This window comes from Rattus norvegicus, chromosome 7 (assembly GCF_036323735.1).
Source record: "Rattus norvegicus strain BN/NHsdMcwi chromosome 7, GRCr8, whole genome shotgun sequence".
NCBI lineage: Eukaryota > Metazoa > Chordata > Mammalia > Rodentia > Muridae > Rattus > Rattus norvegicus.
Window position 1 is genome coordinate 113,216,314 of NC_086025.1, and position 20,148 is coordinate 113,236,461.

Below are 20,148 nucleotides of genomic sequence, written 5' to 3' on the forward strand. Positions count from 1 at the left end.
TTTAAAACAAACCTGAGAGTACACAGACGCTCCAGGGCCCCGGCAGACTTGGCTGTGGCTTTCCTGTGTGATGTAAATCCACTCTTGAGAGTTTGGAAGGCTCTGTCCTGCTGGTATGCACAACCCCCAACCCTGCCCCCTCAGCCCTGATTTTCCAAAGTCCAGCAGTTATCAAGTCCAGCAGTTATCAAGTCTAGCAGTTAAAGTGTTGGGCCCCCTGAGATGGTGTGGACCCTAGTGCTTGTGTGAGTCCAGTCAGGAGGTCAGAGAGGGAAGCCTAGACAAAACTTGGGGAGGGAAAGAAAAGCAGGAAGCACAGGGAGGCTGTGTGTGATATCATGGTCTTTCTCTTCCTGTCCCACCTCCCAAGTCCCCAAGGGGTGCAGCTCTCTGGAGGTCTGGGCATATGACTCAGGAAGATTGGGTCCTAAGCAAAGCCAGGGACCCGGATCCTGGAACTGGGGCACAGGTGGGGAAGGGGTGTTGGGAATGAGGCCAAAGCGGAGCTAGAACTGGGGCACTTTCCACGTGGGACTGGCTTCTATGCAGCCTTCCTCGAGAATCCTGGGAACTTATATGTCTGAGCCTAGCTTAGTGGAACTGCTCAGGCTGGGTTGGGAGGGGTGGGCATGTATGGATGGGTGAGGCTTTGGGTTAGGCGAGGGGAAGATGCTGCGTTGGGGGCAGACAGGGTGGCTCCCCCACCTCCCACGTTAAAGAAGAGCCTCCTCCTTCTCCGAGTAAACCACATGTTTATTTTGAACGTTCAAATTTACAAAAAACAAGAAATGGTAACAAAAGCCATGGCACAGGTCACTCACGCGCTCACACACACAGAGCATCTCATGTCACTTATATACAAAGTAGAGCGAAGTGGGGAAGGGGGCGGTGGAGGGTACTCATCTCGGTGTCCAACCATACTCGCTGCTGGCTGCTCAGCCTGTGAAGGAACCTGTTCTTCCCCCAGCAGGGGCAGGGAACAGGGTGGGTGGGAGGTGGGATCTGGGGTGGCAGGCAGCTGGAGTTGGGGGCGAGGAGGACACTAGCCCCTTATCTGGGAGGAGACCCTTCTCCAGTTTTCTCACGTCAAAGGTGCTGGGACTAGTAGGTAAAACCCAGTCTGGGGGTAGGGGAGTGGCCTCTGGGTCCTGGAGAAGAGGACAGTCAGGGGAGTGCCAAGCTAGGCCTCAGCTTCCTCATCTACAAGCCGATGGTTGAGTTGCCAACCCCCAACCCCACCTCCCAGATCCTCACACCTTAGTCTGTGGTCCCCGGTCATGTGTAACTGTTAAGATAATCCCTTGGGACATGGGAGAGGCCACTCCATGCCTCACAGGTGGGGAATCTGGCAGAAAACAGCTTAGAGAACCTGACCTAGGCCTTGCCCAGAACAGGGGCTGAGGAAGAATCACTTTCACCCTGCCTTTCCGAGTTCACTCTGGAGATACTCCTCTCTTGCCCTGAAGACTGCAGCTCAGCCTGAGGCTGAGGCTGGGCATAGATGAGAGACCCCTTCCCCAGCCTCGAGCCCCACACCCCACCTCTGCTCCTTCTGAACTCTGAAGGAGATGACTCCGTCCTTTAGGCATGTAATCTGCCTCCAAATGGAAATCGTGCTGTCCCCAGCTGGCCAACTGACACCAGGCAAGTTACTTTACCTCCCCGAGTCTCATTCTTCTGCATCACAGGGCTAAGAACAGTCTTGTCTTGTAACTGTGCTGTGAGGTAACGCAGATGGTGCGGATACAGCACTCTGCGGGTTCAGTGTCTAAGACTATCTAGCCGGCCTAGTTCTATCTTCGTCAGACCCAGGGGCAGCTCAGGGCTTGTCTTGTTGGATGTGCTCAGGAGCGGCAGAAGACTGAGTGGCACTCCACGTGCTCAGGCAAAATCCATAGCACAGTAGGTGACAGCAGGTGGGGACTTTGGAAATAGAGAGGCCGCCCCTTCCCCAGTCATCCATACCCATAGCCATGAGTCCGTGTCTCCATTTTTTTCCTCCTGGGTGGGGGTGGGGGTGGGGAGGTGGAAGTTTAACCAGGATGACCTGGCATGGGAATGTGACTGAGGTGTCCTTTCTCATCACCACTGAGACAAAGCAGGAAGGACAGAGATGGTGTGTCTGGTGGGCTCAAATGACGAGGCAGTTTCTGCTGCATCCTTCCTAAGACTCTGTCTTCCCAAGGCCTCCTCTAAATCAATAAATAGCAAAGGCCTCTTCTAGAACAATAGCAAGAGCCCGGTGAGGCTCAGAGTCCCCCAGGTCTAAGTTCTGAATCCAGCTGTCACTCAGCAACAAGCGGTGTCCTCACCGACAGACACTTGACCCAAGACTGGGGCTGATGTCATTGGTTGTTACTGGGCAACCGGGATCTCAGCAGGTCTGGGTGAAGCCTCTGCAGCTACCTCCGAGGGATGGGGATGGAGGTGCCGAGCCCTGTAGTTGCTCTCAAAATGGAAACACAGATCTACAGGCCAGAGGCAAGTCTTTGACACGATTCCCAGGCATGGGCGGCAGCCTCTCCAGCGTCATGTCTCGGGCCGAGTGGCCATGGAGAGCACAGAGAAGGACAAAAGTGTGTCAGGGGTGGGGGGCAGAGGCACCAGTACCCACTGTTCAGCTGACCTGCTACTGCTCCTATACTTGGGAGAGGACCAACAGGGCCCTGCATCCTCCGCTGCCTGTCTGGGCTCTTTCCCTCACCTCCTGAGGCTGTCAATGTGTTGGGTTGTCCCTTAAAGAGATTCTGGTGCCCTGTTGAAAAGCATGTGTCCTCTCAAGTGCCTCCCTGCACAGGTTTGAGCTGGGCTCAAAGGCCCTCAAGGACAGGCAGTGTGATTCACAGGGAGGAGCACTTTGGAGGGACTCAGAGGCCGAAGGCCTGCCATGTTGTGCTTTTTGATCCTGGTCAAGTTAATTGCGCTCTCTCTGCTCTTTCCCATCTTCTACCAGCAAGAGCTTACAATGGATGGCCTCTCTCTGCTCTAACAATCTTCTGTGCTCTTAGGAAAGTTGGTAGGAACTAGGAGAAAGTGAGGCCCAGAGAGGGTAGGTTTTTACCGAAAGCCACACAGCAAGTCATAGGAACCAAGTGGTTCTCTCTCTCACTCAGTGCTCTATTCTCCGTCCCAGCATCCTCCATCCTTCCCAAGGCCACGCAGAAAGAGATGATATGGTGGCTAAGCAACTGGGCTCTGCCAGGGAAGTGTCTCCTCAGTCATAGTGTGCTTCTGTTTTGGATGCTCTCAGGATAGGCTAGAGTGACCCAGCAGGTCCTGTGTCAGGCATGGAGGGGATGGACAACCATGCTGTGGGCAAAGTTACCAGTGGGTACAGGGGTTGATTACAGCCCTTTGGCCTCCGGGGTCTTGGTCCCTAGCTGTTAGGGTAGGGGCTGGGAAGGGAGCTGAGGTGGGGCTTGAACTGACATCCAACCAACATTCAAACCACAACACACAGAGAAACTGTGAGAGGAGGGAGGAGGAGGCAGGGGCAGTTGGCGAGATGACCCTGCAGCCCCTGTGGGCAACTGATTAAGACAGAGGAAGAGCATCTGGTCTCATACATCTCTGGCATCCTTTCTACAGCCTGATGTAGGCCTGAAGCACAAGGGATGTGAGGGTCAAAGGCCACTTCTACCCACGATCCCTCAGGGGATGTCCTTGGAATTAGTGAGATCCTATGTGATCAGCGGGACAGTGTATGAGAGGGGAGAGACCAAGCCAATATGTTGCCAGGAGGCAGGACTGCCTCAACCCCTACATTGGACCAATTGGTGTGAGATACTAGCCCCTATCCAGGTGGCTGAGGGGACATCCATCCAGGGCAGGGCATTCTGGGAAGTGGGGGGCCGTGAGGAGAAGTGGGAGGTATGGCCAGGGGTGGGGTAGGAGGGAAGGCCAGCATGTGGACAGGCTGAGGAGGGAAGTGCCCCTTCTAAGTCCCCAAACTGACAGGCAAGGGAGGGGCCCTGAATGAGGTGGCCCCTCATGCCTTAGCCCTTCCCTTGCACACATCAAAGGCGGCCTTCTTCGCACCTCCAAAGGCCTCTACCAGCTTGTCTTCCCAGGGGAGGACATTCCCCATGAGTGGCCCGGTGCAGTTGGCAATGCCCAGCACCTGGGCAGGTGTCAGAGCGTGGTCCCACAGGTTGAACTGTGCAATGTCACCGACGAAGGCCTGCGTGGCATCAAATCGGCCTCCCAAGGTATCCTGAGCCAAGATGGCAACAGAGAAAGGAGAGAAACATGGAATGAGGGAGGAAGGGAAGAGAAGTCAAGCCAGGCACCGAACCTGTCCAAGCCTGGTCCCTGAGGGTCTAGCCCCACCCCCAAGGCTGCTACCTCCCAGGGCTCCAGCCTCAATCTCAAAACTCATACTCGGGGCTGGGGATTTAGCTCAGTGGTAGAGCGCTTACCTAGGAAGCGCAAGGCCCTGGGTTCGGTCCCCAGCTCCAAAAAAAGAAAAAAAAAAAGAACCAAAAAAAAAAAAAAAAACCTCATACTCTAGCTCTGCTCCAAGGTTCAGGTCTCACCCCAGGTTTGAGTTCTACATGCTTCTTTAGCTCTCTCAGTGCCCATCTGTGAATTGGTGGCTCAGACAAGGTGCTCACTGTTTTCTTCATCGGGGGCGGGGCCCTGGAGTGGGCGGGGTAATGACTTGGGAAGCATTCTTCCTGATCCTTACCTGTTCTTGGCCCAGGATAAGGATGCCATGTGGTTTGATGGGGTGCCAGGCTGCCAGGTTGTCACCAGAACCCCGCAGTTCTCCGTCCTGGTATGCAGACCACAGCCCATCCCTTGTAGTCCAGGCGATGCAGATATGGTGCCAGTTGCTGTCTTTCAGGCTCAGAGGCAGCTGGGCCACCTGGATACAGGACACAAACCCCACGTCAGAGGCCCAAGGCTGGAGAAGTGTGATGACGAGGTGGCCAGCCTCATAGCTTTCTTCACAGATGGAATCCAAGGCCCGACCTGCATCCCAACCATCGTCTTTCCTGCCCCAACTCTCCCTTTTCCCACATGACCCCACCAAGGAGCTATCCTCAGACTACAGGGGCCACCTTTTTGGTTTTCAGGGCTTCAAGGACACACATGGAAGGGACAGTGTCCACAAATCAATTTCCCTTGCACACCTAAAACAGATCCCAGCACACAGTGGGGCTCATTCACTGGCATAGACAGAATGGGCCTTGGATTCAGAGGATGGGTGGGTCCCAGTATCTGGCCTTGACTCTGCCACTAGCTCCCTATCTGACCTTGGGGAGACTTCTTTCCTTCCAGCTCCTCATCTGTAAGGTTGGGGAGAGAATACCTGGTTGCTGCCTCTTCCTGTATCCAAGGCAGACATGGCTAATCAATCATGAGCCTATACTCCAGCTGGGACTCTGCTCATGGTGCCCTGGAAGCTTGGTGCTGGTCTGTGAGGTGAATGCTACTTGTCTGCGGCTTTAAATGGCTTCTGTACCTCACAAATGCTTTGAGATCACGACTTCGTGAGGCACTCTCTGACGCCTGATGGGTACCAGGCCCCATTCCAGACTCAGAGGGTGGATGTGGGTGTGGCCTTGAACAAGCTGTGCCTATATGGGAGAGCAGGGTTTGAGGGACAGCATTGCCTCTAACTGTTCATGTCGACGGTCAGCTTGACTGCTTATGAGGGAGTTTCTAGAGAGATCTCATTGAGGGAAGGTCTACCCCAGATATGGCTGATGGGCTGGGGTTCCAGACAGAATAAAAAGGGAGAGGCTAGCTGAGAGTCCGAGTTCATTTCGCTCTGCTTCCTGACTGTGAACTCTTGCCTTCCCATTCTCACCCCACCACAACCCCACCCCCTTAGCCCCCAGCTGGCCTCAAATTGTAAGCCAGAACAAACCCTTCCTTAAACTACTTTTGTCTGGTATTTTGCCACAGACGTGAGACAGACTTTAGAAGAAAAAAAAGGCCTGGGGGCTGCAGGGGAGGTCGGTGGGTACAGAGAGGGAATGTGCTTACAAAGGCCCCCTGGAAGGACATGGAATTGGCTGTGGTACCGAAAACCTGGTGCTTGTCACAGAGCAAGGACACAGAGGAAAAGGGTGGCTTGCAGGAACAAGGCTGACTGTGCGGCGCCCTGTCCGTGGTGCTGAATCCTCCAGCCTAGTGCTGCCCTCTGACTGGCCTGGGCGAGCAAGCGGAGCAGAACAGCCCTCTCCACGCGGAGCCTGGTCGCCCCTGTCATGTTTTGAACCTCAAGATACCACACTGACCCCTTGGGGCCACTGCCTCCTGGACACCCGGTGGGGGTCTCCGCTGCATAGCTTGTGAGCTGGTCCTAGATGAGTGTGACCTGCATTTCCAGGGTGTCTCAAAAACAAACAAACAAACAAACAAAAAACCCACCATTCATCCCCTAGGCTGAAACAATGTGGCAGGCAGCAGGCAGCTTTGGGAGAGATGTTCTTTCTCCCTCACTTCACAGATGCCAGGCAGATGGAAGGCCTGCCTTAATCATGGGGACAGGTGGCCTGGACAGGCAGGGAATGACCTAAGGACAGGACGGTGGGAGTAAAAGAAGTTCCAGAGCCCATGACAGATGAGGAAACTAAGTCACAGGCTGGTAGATGAGATCGCCCAGTGAGCACATTAAATAGCCAAGACTCAAACATCACCCTCAGAATGAAGTCTGATATAGGCACCGTTCCTTCCAGAAGGGCAAGCTTTGGAGACCATCAGCAGCCCTCCTTGGTAGTTATTACTTTTCTTCCCCCACACCCCTCTTTTTAGAGTGAGCAGACCTCAAGGTGCACATGCCGGTAGGCTGGCCTCTAGCGGGCAACTTCTATTCATTCCCCCTTCTTTAGCCAGCCCCGCATCTGGAATGTCTATTCCCAGAACTGAACTTGGCACACAGTAGGTGTTAAATGTGTGCTGAATATAGGGAACAGGAGAGTCAACGTGTCAATTCATAGTCATTCAGCTCCTAGTAGTACAGGGCTCTGCGGCTGTGGGAAACGGAGCCCTCCCGTGAATCCCTAAGCCCGGCCCAGCGCCCTAGAGCCCGCCCACCTTATCGTTGATCAGCAGTTCCATTGGCTCAAGGCCGGCCTCCAGCAACACGATCTCATTGGCCTGCCCGGGCACCGAGTAGGAGAAGGGGGTGCCCTGGCCAGAGCCACCCGACCTGGAGCGCAGCCACATGCAGGCAGTGAAGGCGTAGAGTTCTGGCACTGCCTTGCGCACACGGGCATACATGTAGTTGTTGCGGATGGGGATGCTGACCTTGAAGGCATCTGGGGGACTGTAGGCCGAGGACCCTGGAAAGGACAGGGCGGGGTCAGAGGACAATGTGCAAGGAGGGTTTAGTGGCTCCAGCCCACCAGCGGGGGCGGGGGTGTGCGCCACTCGATTTCACCTAATCTACTTTTGCCTCTGGCCTGAGAGGCGTGACTAAATTGGGCCCAGGGGCTATTGAATTGATGCCCCGAGTTCAAATCTCCCTATCACTTCTTTCTTACCAGTGAGTTTCTATAAATGCAACCTCCTTGGGCCTCCATTTCTTCAGCAGAACGGGCTAATGAACTGCTCTCCGTTCCACACGGAGGGTCGGTAGGCCCACAGGCTCGTCAAATACTAGCTATAATCACAGCTATTTACAGTTGTGCGCCTATGTAAGCTCTGTGTGGTGCTGCGTGTGGCAGGCTGGTTGGAAGTGCCTTCCTTCCCTATGCCACTTCCTTACACACCTCCTTACACGCTTAGGAGACAGGCAACGTTACAAATCTCGGTTTTTCGGGTGTGCCTCAGCACACAGGTTATTTTCCGTCCATGTCTTTCTTCTCCCTCCTGCAGACAGTTAAGAGAAGATGCTACGTCAGCGACGTTGGTGTAGAGGGACAGTACAGTGCTGGAGGATGAGGATAGAGGTCACTGCCAGGGTCCAAGTAGTCAACTGGGTGTCTCCCTGGAGCACCCCAGGCCCACTGCTCCCCTACAGCTGAACCTACCATGGCTCCCACAGGTACTTTCTGTTTTTGCTCTCCAGAGCTGGCTCCAGACCCCCTCCTCCAGGAAGACATCCAGGTTTCTTTCTCCTGAACTTCTGCCCTGCACCTGAGCTGCCCTCTGCTTCCCCCATCTCTCCATTCTGCCCTCAGAAGGACCAGTGAGAGCTCATAAATCCCTAACACCATCCCTCCATCTAGAGAAGTAAATGACCTTTCAAGGTGGCAGAGCAAACCTGTGACAGACTTGGAACCCAGGGGTCTGACACCAACACCTACATTACAATTCTCTGACCCCTGGCAGTTGCCAGGCTGAGGCTTAAATAGATGGCTGAGGTCCATGGATTACTCAAAGGCGCTAACTGTGGATGGCTAGGGGTCTGAAGGATCGGTTACAGGTCTAGACCATGCTCTTACCCGCGCAGTGTGACTTTTGAGAAGTCACGTGACCTCTGTCAAACTCACTGTCTTTACCTGTGAAAACCCTGTGGTTAGTGAAGATTAAATCAGCCAGGGTGTCATTACACAGCCAGCCCCTGGGCCCAGCAGAGCTAGAAATGACGACTGTTGGCAGTGACTTTGCAAGTGACAGGAATCCCCCAGCAGCAGGCTCTCCCTGTCATGTTCTACAGCCTCTGGAAGTTCCCGCTCAGCCGCCTGCACCCCAGGACCTACCGTGCTCCAGCTCAGCCACGCGACCCTGCAGGGCATCCAGCTCCTTCTCCACTTCCTGTCGTTGCTGGTGGCTGCCATGACTGAGGGCAGCACGTTCCTTCTCCAGTGCCAGCACCTTGGCCAGCAGCTGGCCTTCTAGCTCGTCCATCTTGGAATGCAGGGCGGTGGGCACAGCAGGGGCTGGCGCGGAGGAGGAGAGGTTCCCACGGGCTGGGAGCTCCTGCTGCTCCAGAGGGAAAGGAAGGACGGTGATGTCACATATGGTAACACCTGGTGACCACAGGTGAGCCTGGCTTTAGGTAGGCAAAGCTGAGATAGTGAAGCAATGGCAGGCAGGGTACACACAGGCAGAGCCTGCATGCAGAGGGAACAAGGACCCTCACAAACACAGCCTTGTAGTGGACAAGGAACACACTGAGAACATCTAGGGCCCTCTGGCTGGGCCACATGACACAAATCCCCCTTCTAGGGCTGGGACACAGTTCAGGGCAGGGCATCCCGGGACACACCTGCGACCTGGTCGTCTGGATGGAACTCTAGTATTCCATTATCTTGGGATTGTAGTGACAATCCCGGACTCAAGTGACAGACAGCCAAAGGCTTTGCCCAGCTTGGGAACCAACCTGCTGCATGATGCTAGGAAACTATGTAAAGTGCTCTGAACTTATTTCCTCACGAGACAATTGCACTATCGCCTTGGAATCATTCTGGGGAGGAGTATGTGGCAAACACCAACAAATAGATGTCTTTGGCATTTGGGGTATTCCAAGGCCGGTTCTGACACCCTGTGTCCAGCCCAGGGGACAGTGTGTAGAGTTGTTGTTTTTTGTTTTTTTGGTGTGGTTTTTTTTTTTTTGTTTTGTTTTGTTTTTTTTTTTTTTTTTTTTTTTTTGGTCCTGTCTTAAATTGGGCAGAATTGAGGCAAGCAAGCAGGCTAGGCTACAGAGTCACACCGGAAAGGATGTTCTCTAATGAATACATCACAGAAGTGTCAGCAGAGCTTTGAGGAGCCAAATTGAATGTGGCTTCCTTCGCCCTCCACAGTCCCCTCAACTTCTGCAAGGCCCAATGTTTCCACACTCCTCAGGGGTCCAGGCAGTGAATGATACCTAAGTCCCTGGCTTAGGGCCCAAGACAGAAGCTCAGTAATATCTTCAGTGCTTGGGGTAGCATCTGGCACACAGTAGGCACTCGTGGAACACAGTGGGAGCTTGTGGCACACAGCAGGTGCACATGTGGTTGGTCAGTGAACAAATTGGGAAGATTCTCTGAGCAGAGGTGAGGGCCAAGTGTAAACCTGTCCCAGACCTCCAATCCTTTGAGGTAACCTTATACTTCGTGTGGGAGCCACTCGATAGATGAGACATGGAGGGTGCAGGGCTCCTTAGGGGACTTCATGACCGATGCTGATGGGAGTGTGTGGCTGGTGGTGGTGAGCAGGATGGAGAACTGTCTGAACCCTCCGGTGCACCTCATGACTATAGATTCCGTGACTCCCACTGAGCTGCCCTACCATGACAGATCCAAAGGCTGGCTATGGCTTGCCTTCCACTTGTATCTTTTGGCACAACCCATGCATCTGAAACCCTGTGACACACATCCCAGCCAGAGTATGGGCCTCTCTCCTGTGTACCACAGCCCTGACCACAGCCCTCACCTGAGGCGTCCCAGATCCCCCGACTATAGGCAGAATGGTGGTACGAGGCAGTCACCCTCCACCCTGCTCATGAGAGACAATACCAAAGCTGAGTTTGAACCCTACACATCCTCAGCCTGAGGTCATATTATTGGTTCCCATGGCAGCTCCTGTGTCCCAGAGCACGTTGATAATGAAAGGGACACATTTATCCTCTTATCACAGGAAAGGTAAAGAGGCATATCCAGTGTCGTCAAGGAAGTGACCAGCAAGGCCAGGACTGGGTCACTGAGGCTGAAAGAGTCCCTAACTTGCTCTTAGGGGCAGGGCCAGTGCCTTGAGGCTCAGGGTGCACAAGGGCTGCTGAGAGACACTGTCTTGTCTCCAGCTGGGGACTGGGTGTCCTCCGTTCTCCTTCCAGAGTGACTAGGACAGAACTGTTTACGCTGTAGGGTCTAGCTTCTTCCTTCAAGGGGACACACAGGTGGCCGGAGGGTGGGGAGAGTGTATAAGTTGTCCTTGGTCAAAGTTCCTGTTGGTCGCACCAGGAGGCCAGGGAGGAGGAGGCTCAGGGGCTGGGCGGCAGCCCCCCACCCCAGCATGTGAATCGGAGAAACACGACGCCCCCACCCTGCTTCCATCTGTCGCGGCGCAGGCTGTGTGGCGTGGGCTCCGTGGGCCTCGTGCCAAGTGGGCTCCAGCCTGAGACGGTAGGGGGACAGCAAGGATGATGTCACACTGTCCCCCACTCAGCGCCTGATAGGGCAGGAAGGGAGGTCTGGACTCCAGGGGGGCTATTAAGAGGCTGTGGTAGAGTTTATTTTATCTGGGCCTAGAGCCAAAGCCCAGGGTTCTAGGCCCAGCTCAGTGGCTCAGGAGCTAATGGGGATGAGGTGGGAGTAAGAAGCTCCTTAGCCTCAACAGGGATACCAAGAAAGGATCACTGCTGACAGGTGCAAAGCTGCTCTTATCTCCTGAGGACTAAGTGTTGAGGCTCAGAGAGGGTGGGCTGCCTGCTTAAAGTCACACAGCAGTCCTGTGCCCACTTTTCATACCAACCTTCACAGCCTGAGTCTCAGTTTGTTCTTCCACCAAGTGAGTATGCAGTATTGTCCTGTCTACTAAGAAAGCCTAAGGGATGATCTCAGCAGCCATGAGAACACCAGGAAAGGAAGGCTGCGTCGCACTGTGTAGGACAGCCTCGCAGAGGGCCCCATAGGAGGATCCCGTAGTGTGACACGACTGAGGTGCAGAAAGAGTGGAAAGCCAACTGCACGACCTCATCCAAGCCTGACTTCAGGGCCCATGCACAGCCTGTCCCTGCCTGCTCAGACCAGGTTCTGAGGACAGTAGTGTAGGCCTCCCCACCTCAACTGTGCACATGTCCCGTGAGTCCTGCCAGCTCACACCCTGGCTCCACCAGCTGAGTGGCTTGTTCTGGAAAGATGCAGTGTCTCAGTTTCCCGACTGGCACAAGAGCAGTACAATCTCAGGGTCCTCAGGGGGCCTGGGAGCTGTGTGGAGTGCTAACCGTCATCACTGCCACCAACCCTACTTCACCCTCTTAAGGGGGCTGGAGATACGGCTCGGTTGGCAGAGGACTCCAGCACTCCACAAACTGTGTGGGATGGTCACAACCTGTGACCCTCCTCAGGAGGTGAAGTCAGGAGTGTCCAAAATTCTAGGTTATCCTTAGCTACATATCAAGTTCAAGGCCAGCCTGGACTACATGAGATCCACCTCAAAAATAGATAAACAAATGTTTTGAAAGCATACGTACATCTCCATATCCTGCCCCGAAACCATTTGTCAAGTTACTACACTGAGAGAAAAGCTAGGCACGAGGAGGCCAGCAGTCCACACTGCCGGATGTCAGGTGACAGAGGGAGGGGGTGGAGCAGGGAGAAGACAGGGGTGAGATGGCCCATTCGGAAGGAGGTGCCCATGCCTCCACACCCCAAATCCATCTCACCCCGAGGCTTTAACACATGCTGTTCCTCCTGCCAGAAATACTCTTCCTGCCCCAGCCCATCCTCTCCCGAGAGAGTGCCTGCTCTCCCAGATGGCAGCTTCCCTGACACCGGAGCCAAGATGCTCCAAGAGAACAGGGTTCCAACTGCTGGGGTTTGGAGCCCTCACCTGCTCCACCAGCAGCGTGCGCCCCAGCAACATCGCGCCTGCCAAACAGTCGCCAGCTCCAAGTCCCAGTGGTCTGCTAGGTTTTGAGTTTGTCACTTACGGGATCTGTGGCTTTGAGCAAGCTGCTGGGCCACTCTGACTCTCGTGATCATCATCTGGGAGTCTGGCCATGTTTTAATACTTCCTACATTTGGGATGCAAGGCGGGACCTAAGTCTGGGTGTCACAGCTAAGTGGCCCTCAAACGTTTATTACTATTTCTGTTGTCCTTACTGAGGGGAAATGGGTGTGTGTGGGGGGGGTGAATGGAACCAGTTGGCTGCATCAGAAAACCAGTTGAGCCACTTGGGCACGATCCTGATGATACTGAGCCTCCCCTGGTGTCCTCAGCAAAGATAGGACCCCTGGCCCTACCCCAGTTCACTTTTGTCCTGGCAACAGTCTTGGCTCAGCCCCGCTGAGTTGTGTGGCGTTGGACAAGTCCCTCCCTCGGTCTCTTTCTGGGTGGAACTACGGAGGGTACACAAGCTCAACTGTTGCCCTTGTTGTTCAGTGGGGATAAGACACTCAAGCCATGCAGGGGACATCCATTAGGTTCCTTCCTTTGTGAGCAGCTTTACCTTTGACCTTATCCCACCATGGACAAAGACCTCCAGAGTGGAACGGTGCCTGACGTCGTGAATTAGCAAACCACACATAATTAAACCATGAGAGTCCTGAGTCCCTTACACCCACCAGCTCCAGGAAGCTTGCAATGACCAGGCCTGGTGGGCGAGGCTCTCTCTCGGGTGGGTGTGGAACTCTTACAGCCACTTTGGGAAAATGTGTCACAGTATCTACCGATGCTAAATATATGTCCCTGCTGGCACCCAGGCATCCCACTGCTGGGGATAGGGCCAGCAGAAAGGAGGCTGATGGCCACCCGAAGAGACCATACAGTGTTCACAGGAGCTTCACGCTAGTATCAGACAGAACTCAGTCTGCCCTCAGACAAGCGGGTGATGGTGCCTCTGCCCAGTGACAAATGGCCACTGCCACAGACAAAGGACTCATGGCATAGGCACCGAGCCATGCAAGTTCAAATACAAGCAAAACTCCTCGCCAGTGGTGATCAAGGCCGGAACTGGGGGCCTCAGGAGAGCCTACAGGACCTGCAAATGTTCTAGCTGCTACCCTGGGAATGCTTTCCCAGGGGTGTCCACATCTCTCTGCCCAGACCTGTCCACTGGGGATGTGTGTCCTTTATAAGTAACACATATGAACCCGTAAAGGCTGCAGATGTATTTCTCTGTGTTAGACCACAGAGATACAAAGTGACCGTGCTTCTGACACAGCGGGGAGGACCTCTCTTCTTAAGAGGACAAGAGGTTTTTGTTTTTTTGTTTTTTTTTTAAAGGACGTGGGATGTCCTGTCTCATTCAACAGATCGGGTAATTGAGGATCAGACACAGGAGCATTTCAGAGGTCACAGCAAGACAGTAGCAGCCTCATGCATTACAAAGCCAGGCTTCTTGCTAGGATGAAGGCTTTCTATTTGCAGACTCAGGCTAAGGGCCTTTCACACCCTGGCACACCCATTTTACAGATATGAAAAGTGAGGTCTGGGAAGGGAGTATGCCAAGCAATAAGTGCCCATGCAGCTGGCATTTAGAGTTAGCAAGGTGTCTAGGAAGTATCTGATCTGCTATAAGTTTGTTCTTTCTTTTTATTTTTTTTATTATTTATTTATTTATTTATTTATTTATTTATTTATTTGAGATAGACTCTCGTGTAGCCCAGGCTGCCCTTGGACTTGCTGTGTGGCTGAGGATGACTTTGAAAGTCTCATCCACTTGCTTCTTCCTTCTAAGAGTTAGGATTGCAGGTGTGTATCACAATGTCCCATTTATTCTGTGCTAGAGATTGGGCTTGTGGCTTTGTGCACGTTTGGCAAGCACTCTACCAATGGAATTTCATCCCAGCCCCTCCTGGGGAGTCTTCACAACAGAAATTCCTGACAGGGGCAAGGGGCAGAAGTCTGCCTGTATTGCATCCCTCAGACTCTGAGCCTTCGGGTGTCCTCTCCCAAGACAGAAACGTGCATGGCCTATCTCACGTGACAGAGACGGAAGGGGCTAATGTATAATACATACTTCAAACGGACCAGCTGCTCCCGACAGCCCCAGGGGAGCCTCCACACCAGCAGGGCCAGCCTCTGAGACCTGGCCAGCACTGTGCTCACTCTTAGTACCCAAAGATGGAGATGCCCTCACTTGTATTCCCCACTGTCTTGTAGGTGGGGAACGTCCGACCCCTCCTAGTGTAAAATCAACCTGAAGAAGCAGACAGGGCCCTGGAGCCAGATACTAATAGGTCCAATCCAGGCTCTGAGGCTGGGTGACCTGGAGCTAGTGCTTTAATCTCTCTGTCGGTTTGTTGGCAAGAGAGGAATAGTTTCTCCTCCATAGAGTGAAGGGAGGATTAAATGAGATGTTGTAAAGTTCCCGGTGCACAGTAAGTGCTTCCTAATACGGGTGATAACTGTTAGAGCATCAGTAAGTGTTGCTTCCCTGAACCCAGCATCCTCTGGGATTCCCATCAGGATGCTCTACACTGTGGCTCTGCTCCAGAACGGGGGGGGGGGGGGTAGAGGAGACAGGGCGATGGAGGGCAGGGTTTATGTCAAGGAAAGAAACTAATCCTGAATTTTTACCCTCCACATACATTAGCACAAAAATGGAACTCTGGGACGAGCCAGCATGGCCAGATGCCACCTAAGTGGACCAGCTCCCATGGAAAGTGATGCTTGGAAGTGAACGTCTCCTGACCTAAGAATGGCTCTCCCGGGACTCCAGCTAAAGGCTCCATTCAACAGACTGAAGAGGAAGCAAACAGCTTTGCCACCGTATGCAGAATACAAGAAAGAACCAGAGGCAACCTGTGCCCATCCAAGACATGCAGGCTAGTGATGGATGGGTGGGGGTGGGGGCTGGTGGGCGGTGGTTCTGCCCTGGCCTGTTACAGAGCCTGCTAGTGGACTGGTATCAGGGGCTGCGAAGGGGGAGAGAATAGAGGAATTAATTGAGAAATGTTTCCTCAAACCTGTTGCCTTTTTTTTTTTTTAGTGAACAATGAAAATAAGTAAGTTTAAAATAAAAATCAATGTGTGTTTTTTTTTTTTCTGAAGTCCTCAAATAAGGCTTCCACTGGAGGTCGGGTATGAGGAGCAGGCCAACCTTCCCCGTCCCCATACTGGAAACAGGTCTGGCTGGAGCAGGTGTGACTCAGGGGTGCAGAGGTGGGTGACTATGTAGGGGAGCATGACATGGTCAGGGAAGGCCTCTGGAAGGACTGTCTTAGAGCGGGTGCTAATGGGGAGACAGTTGGACTGACCCAAGCAAAGGTGGGAGAGACCTGAGAGACAAGGCTGGGAAGCCAGGTCAGATTCAGGCTGAGGAGTGTGAGCCCCCATGAAGGACCCCAGGGTAGGCTTTAGGAACACCCCAGATGTGTGTAGAGAAGAGACCAGCCAAGAGGCAGCCGGGCATGAGCATACGGATGCAAAGAGGATTTGAGGGTCATATGGAGTGGGCATTGGAAGCCCCAGGGTGTGGCTCAGCCGACCCAGGGGACCAGAGGGCCAAGAAGGACCTCGAAGCAGACAGAGGTGCTTTGGTAGAGTAAGAAGGGGCAGAGGAAATGCATCTAGAAGCCAAGAAAACACTGTGAGGCAGAGGAGGGCAGTCAGATGACTGAAGGGGGCCAGCAAGGCAAAGACTGGAAAACCCCTTTAGTTTGTCACCTCTGGGGACATTAGCAAGGATGAATTCAGGGGACAGCGTGTGTGACAGCAGATCGGGGGCTTTCACCCACTCTGTATGAGAAGAGAGGGGGAGTCTGGGCAGTGGTCTAGAAGTGCATGGGTCCCCACTGAGAGTGGCAGTGTGGCTCCAGGCCACACTGATTCCGGATGCTGCTAGGCTCAGACACCAGATCTGGTAGCTCTATGTCTGTCTCACTCAGCAAACAGGAGAAAGGGACTGTGGAGAAGCCGGGGCTCCCCAAGCCTGGGTTGCCAACCTACTGCCAAGTCCCAGCTGCCAGGATCCCTCAGCCTCGGCAGGCCCACCTCAGAGAAGCCCACCTTGCCAAGAGCCAACAGGGAGCAGGGCCAGGGTCAACACAGCTGTGCCAGTCACAGACATGGGAGGGGTCACCTGTGCCTCTGTGGTGCCAGGGCTGGGGCAGCGAGGGAAAGTTGAGGGAAAACTCAAATGCTTTGCACGTTAATCCAATCTTTTTTTTTTTTTTTTTTTTTTTTGGTTCTTTTTTTCGGAGCTGGGGACCGAACCCAGGGCCTTGTGCTTTCTAGGCAAGCGCTCTACCACTGAGCTAAATCCCCAACCCCTAGTCCAATCTTAAAGGGAGAATTCACTGCCGTTTATGTATTTGTTTGTATCTTTGCCACTGGTATGTTTGTCTGGTGAGGCTTATAGTCTCACGGTGCCCACTGTACAGGTGAGGAGACTGAGGCCGCCTTTCCTTGCAGCTTTCATTGGGCTGTTTTCCTGCTCTTGGCTTTAGGAACTTCAGCCCTGGGCATAGAAGAAGCAGCCTGGCTGGCCTCCCTCTCTGACACTTAGCTCAGGAGGTTCAAACTGGATTTTCTCATCTCCATAAGGGGAGTGGAAGCCCTGAAGGTGGTCTGGGGAGGCTGTGGTCTGATGCCCTGAAGGTGGGGGTGTGAGCAGCTGACTCCCAGGTAGTCTGATGGGATGGAGCCTATAACCTCCCCACAGGTATCTCCTCCAGCACCCAGCCTGTACTTGGAGCCGTATGCGTGCCCTCTCTGCCCACTTAGTTCGTTCACACTTTTACCTCATCTTTGCCTTGCCCGCTGCAGCCTGGGGAAGAGAGCAGGGGCCACAGCGTCTGCCCTATCTCACCCCTCCTTCGAGGATCTCTCCTGTGTCTGGAAATCAGTCCATGCCTGGGAATGGCCAAGGCTTTCCAGGCTGTTTGCCCGCCCAATCTGTTTTATTTAAACTTCCTGAGACTGGGGATTTTTAACGGGTAGGAGAGGGACCATAGATATAATAATGCCTAAGCATCACACACAAATAGGGTCCCTACTACCCGGGCTCCTTGTATCTGACCTGGAAAGGAGGCAGTCGGAGCTAAGTGAACCCCTATCCGGGAATCATCCGCTGATCTTCCCAAGAGTCGGGAGCTTCAGGTATATAAAACTGGGCGTGGCCCGAGGATGAGAGGTGATGCAGGCATGCAGGTTGGTGTTAACGAGGCACTCACTCTTGGGCTTACGACGAGTACTGCTAACAGTACGCCTAACGCCTAATGGTAGTGAGTATGGGGTGGAAGCTGCTCTAGGTTTCTGAGGAAGGACATCTAATGAGAGCATCTTACCTGTCAAACATCCCCACACCTGCGTCTCAATCAATTTCCACTACAAGGGGACGCCGTTCTCCCATTCTCACGCCCCCATCACCATGCCAGGCTCCCACCCGCGATCCAGACCAGGACACTCCCATGGTGCCTACGAGGGGCATGCTTCGAGGGACCAGACGACAGCTCCGGGGACTTGACACCCGCGCGCCGCAGGCAGGGCAGTGCCCCTCCACCCCGTGTCCCCCCCCCCCCCGACGGTGCGCTACTCACCTCGATGCGCTCGATGCGGTCTCGCAGCGCGCGCACCGCGTTCTCCAGCTCCACGAGCAGCGCGGGTGAGTCCCAGGCGCCGTCGGCCATAGTGTCGCGGCGGGGCCCGGCGTCCTGGAGGCCGCGCGGCAGGCCGCTCTCGCAGCGGCCCAGCTTGCCGGTGAGCTCGCGAATGGTGTCCCGGTCGGCGCGGATGCGCGCCTCCTGCTGCAGCGCCGTCTGGCGCAGCTGCTCCGCGGTGCTCTGCAGCAGCAACAGCTCCGCGCGCTCGCCAGCCGCGTCCCCCTGCTCAGCCCCCGACGGGCAAGCGGCGGCCAGCGGTGTGCAGAGGAAGCGACTGAGCAGCGGCCCGGGCGGCGGCGGGAAGACGCTGGCCGCCGGCTCCCCGGGCAACACCGAGGGCCCGGCCGAGCCGCCTGCGCCCTGCAGGGCGCTCAGGCTGCGCTGCGGACCCGGGGCACCGGCGGCCGAGGCGGCCGAGGCGTTGTCGGTGCCGCCGGGCAGCGCGCGCGCGGGGCTGGCCGCCAGGGGCACGCTGGCGATGATGCAGATGACGGCACCGAGGAACGCCAGCATGCCCGCGGCCAGCAGCACGGCCAGGAACTTCAGCGTGAGGCGAGGAGGGGGCGCTCGAGGCCCCCGGCAGGCGCGGCGGCGGGGTCGGGGCGCAGGGCCCGGGAGAGCAAGAGCCGGTACCGGAGCCGGAGCAGGAGCCGGAGCTGTCGCCGCGGCCGCTGCTGCCGCCGCTCTGAGCCCGCGCGGCGGGAGGAGGAGAAGGCGGGCGCGGCGGCCCCGCCCCACTCGCTCCCCCGGGGCCGGCCGAAGCCCAGCCCCGCACCCGTTCCGTGCCGGGAGCCCCGGTGCGTGCGCCACGCCCAGCGCTTCATCTCACCGGGAGGGAGGTGACTGGATGAGCTACGTGGTGGCTGGGTTCTAAGGCGACCCTGCTTTCTGGGCTCTGGTCCTCTCCGGGTCCCCGAAATGCCCACAGCTGTGTTCCTGCGGGGCTCTGTCCTCAGCATGCTGCAACCTCGGTGGCAGTTAACACTCAGCCTGAACATATTCACGATACAAATGAGGAGACTAAGGGCTCTGGGCTCGGCATGATGCCGGCTCGGTTGTAGTTAAGCCTCAGCCTGAACATGCTCCTGATAACAAAGAGGGAACTGAGACCCTTGGAGGCCAAGTGGCAGCCCAAGGTCACACAGTTAGAATGCATTTGAAGCAGCATTTGAGTTGAGCCATGTCTGCCTGGACTGGACTACCAAGGTGGAAGGAAGCTAGCTAGAAAAGAGACAGTAGCCGGGGGTGAGGAGGGATTTGACCTAATCTGTTTCTGCTGTGGTCGCCTGAGTGTCACCCGCTACTTCCTCTTTCTAGAGGAGCAGGTTAGCTCTACTCCAAGCACCTCACCTGAGCCCTTAGGCCTGCAAGCATCAAGGTTCCCAGAGGAGAACCCCCAGCTCGCTGCAGCCTGGACCAGAATGGCAGGTGGGATGCAAGCTGGTGGGCAGGAGTGGGCTATGTGTGCGTGTAGGTTTTACTTCATCGTGTCTAAAATGTCTATATATATTCTGTTGAAAATTAACTTTGTGATGAAAAACTTTAAAAATCTTCCCACCTTTTCCAGTCCAGCTTCAGCCCTACTGTTCTGCAGGCCGTCTCTGTCTGAGGTGGATCCCTGAGCTGTAAGAGCCCTGGAAGGCCATGAAGGTTTGGGCTACAGCCTGGGATTGTGGCAATTGCTCCTAAGTCCTGAGCTAAGCCTTGACCATCTCAAAGTCTCTGACCCCCACAGCTACCAACGTGAACATGACTGGGAACCAGGACATTCCTGAGGAGGCAGCTCCCAGAATCCTGAGGGAACTTACCTGGTCACTGACACCCCATGGGTGGTGCATGGGCATCGGTTCCAAATCCCTTCACTCTCTGAGGATTATGTCCCCTTGGCTCTCCCATCTCCTAGAGTCAGGGATTGTTGTCCAGATATACTATTAAGTAGCACAGGAAACTTGCAAATGCGGGCTCTCCTTGTCACCCAGCACCCAGAGCTGGGTGGATG

At 54.8% G+C, this 20,148-nt stretch overlaps 1 protein-coding gene across 1 annotated transcript; it reads right to left on the reverse strand.

The window, feature by feature from the left end:
- Positions 1 to 732: 732 nt before the first annotated feature.
- Nptxr (neuronal pentraxin receptor) lies at positions 733 to 18,809 on the reverse strand. Its single transcript, NM_030841.3, has 5 exons — positions 18,087 to 18,809; positions 8,658 to 8,880; positions 7,048 to 7,295; positions 4,688 to 4,867; positions 733 to 4,213 (listed from the first exon to the last, which is right to left on the reverse strand). The coding sequence occupies exons 1-5, from the start codon at positions 18,693 to 18,695 to the stop codon at positions 3,989 to 3,991; spliced, it is 1,485 nt and encodes a 494-aa protein (NP_110468.2). The 5' UTR covers positions 18,696 to 18,809; the 3' UTR covers positions 733 to 3,988.
- Positions 18,810 to 20,148: the final 1,339 nt, after the last annotated feature.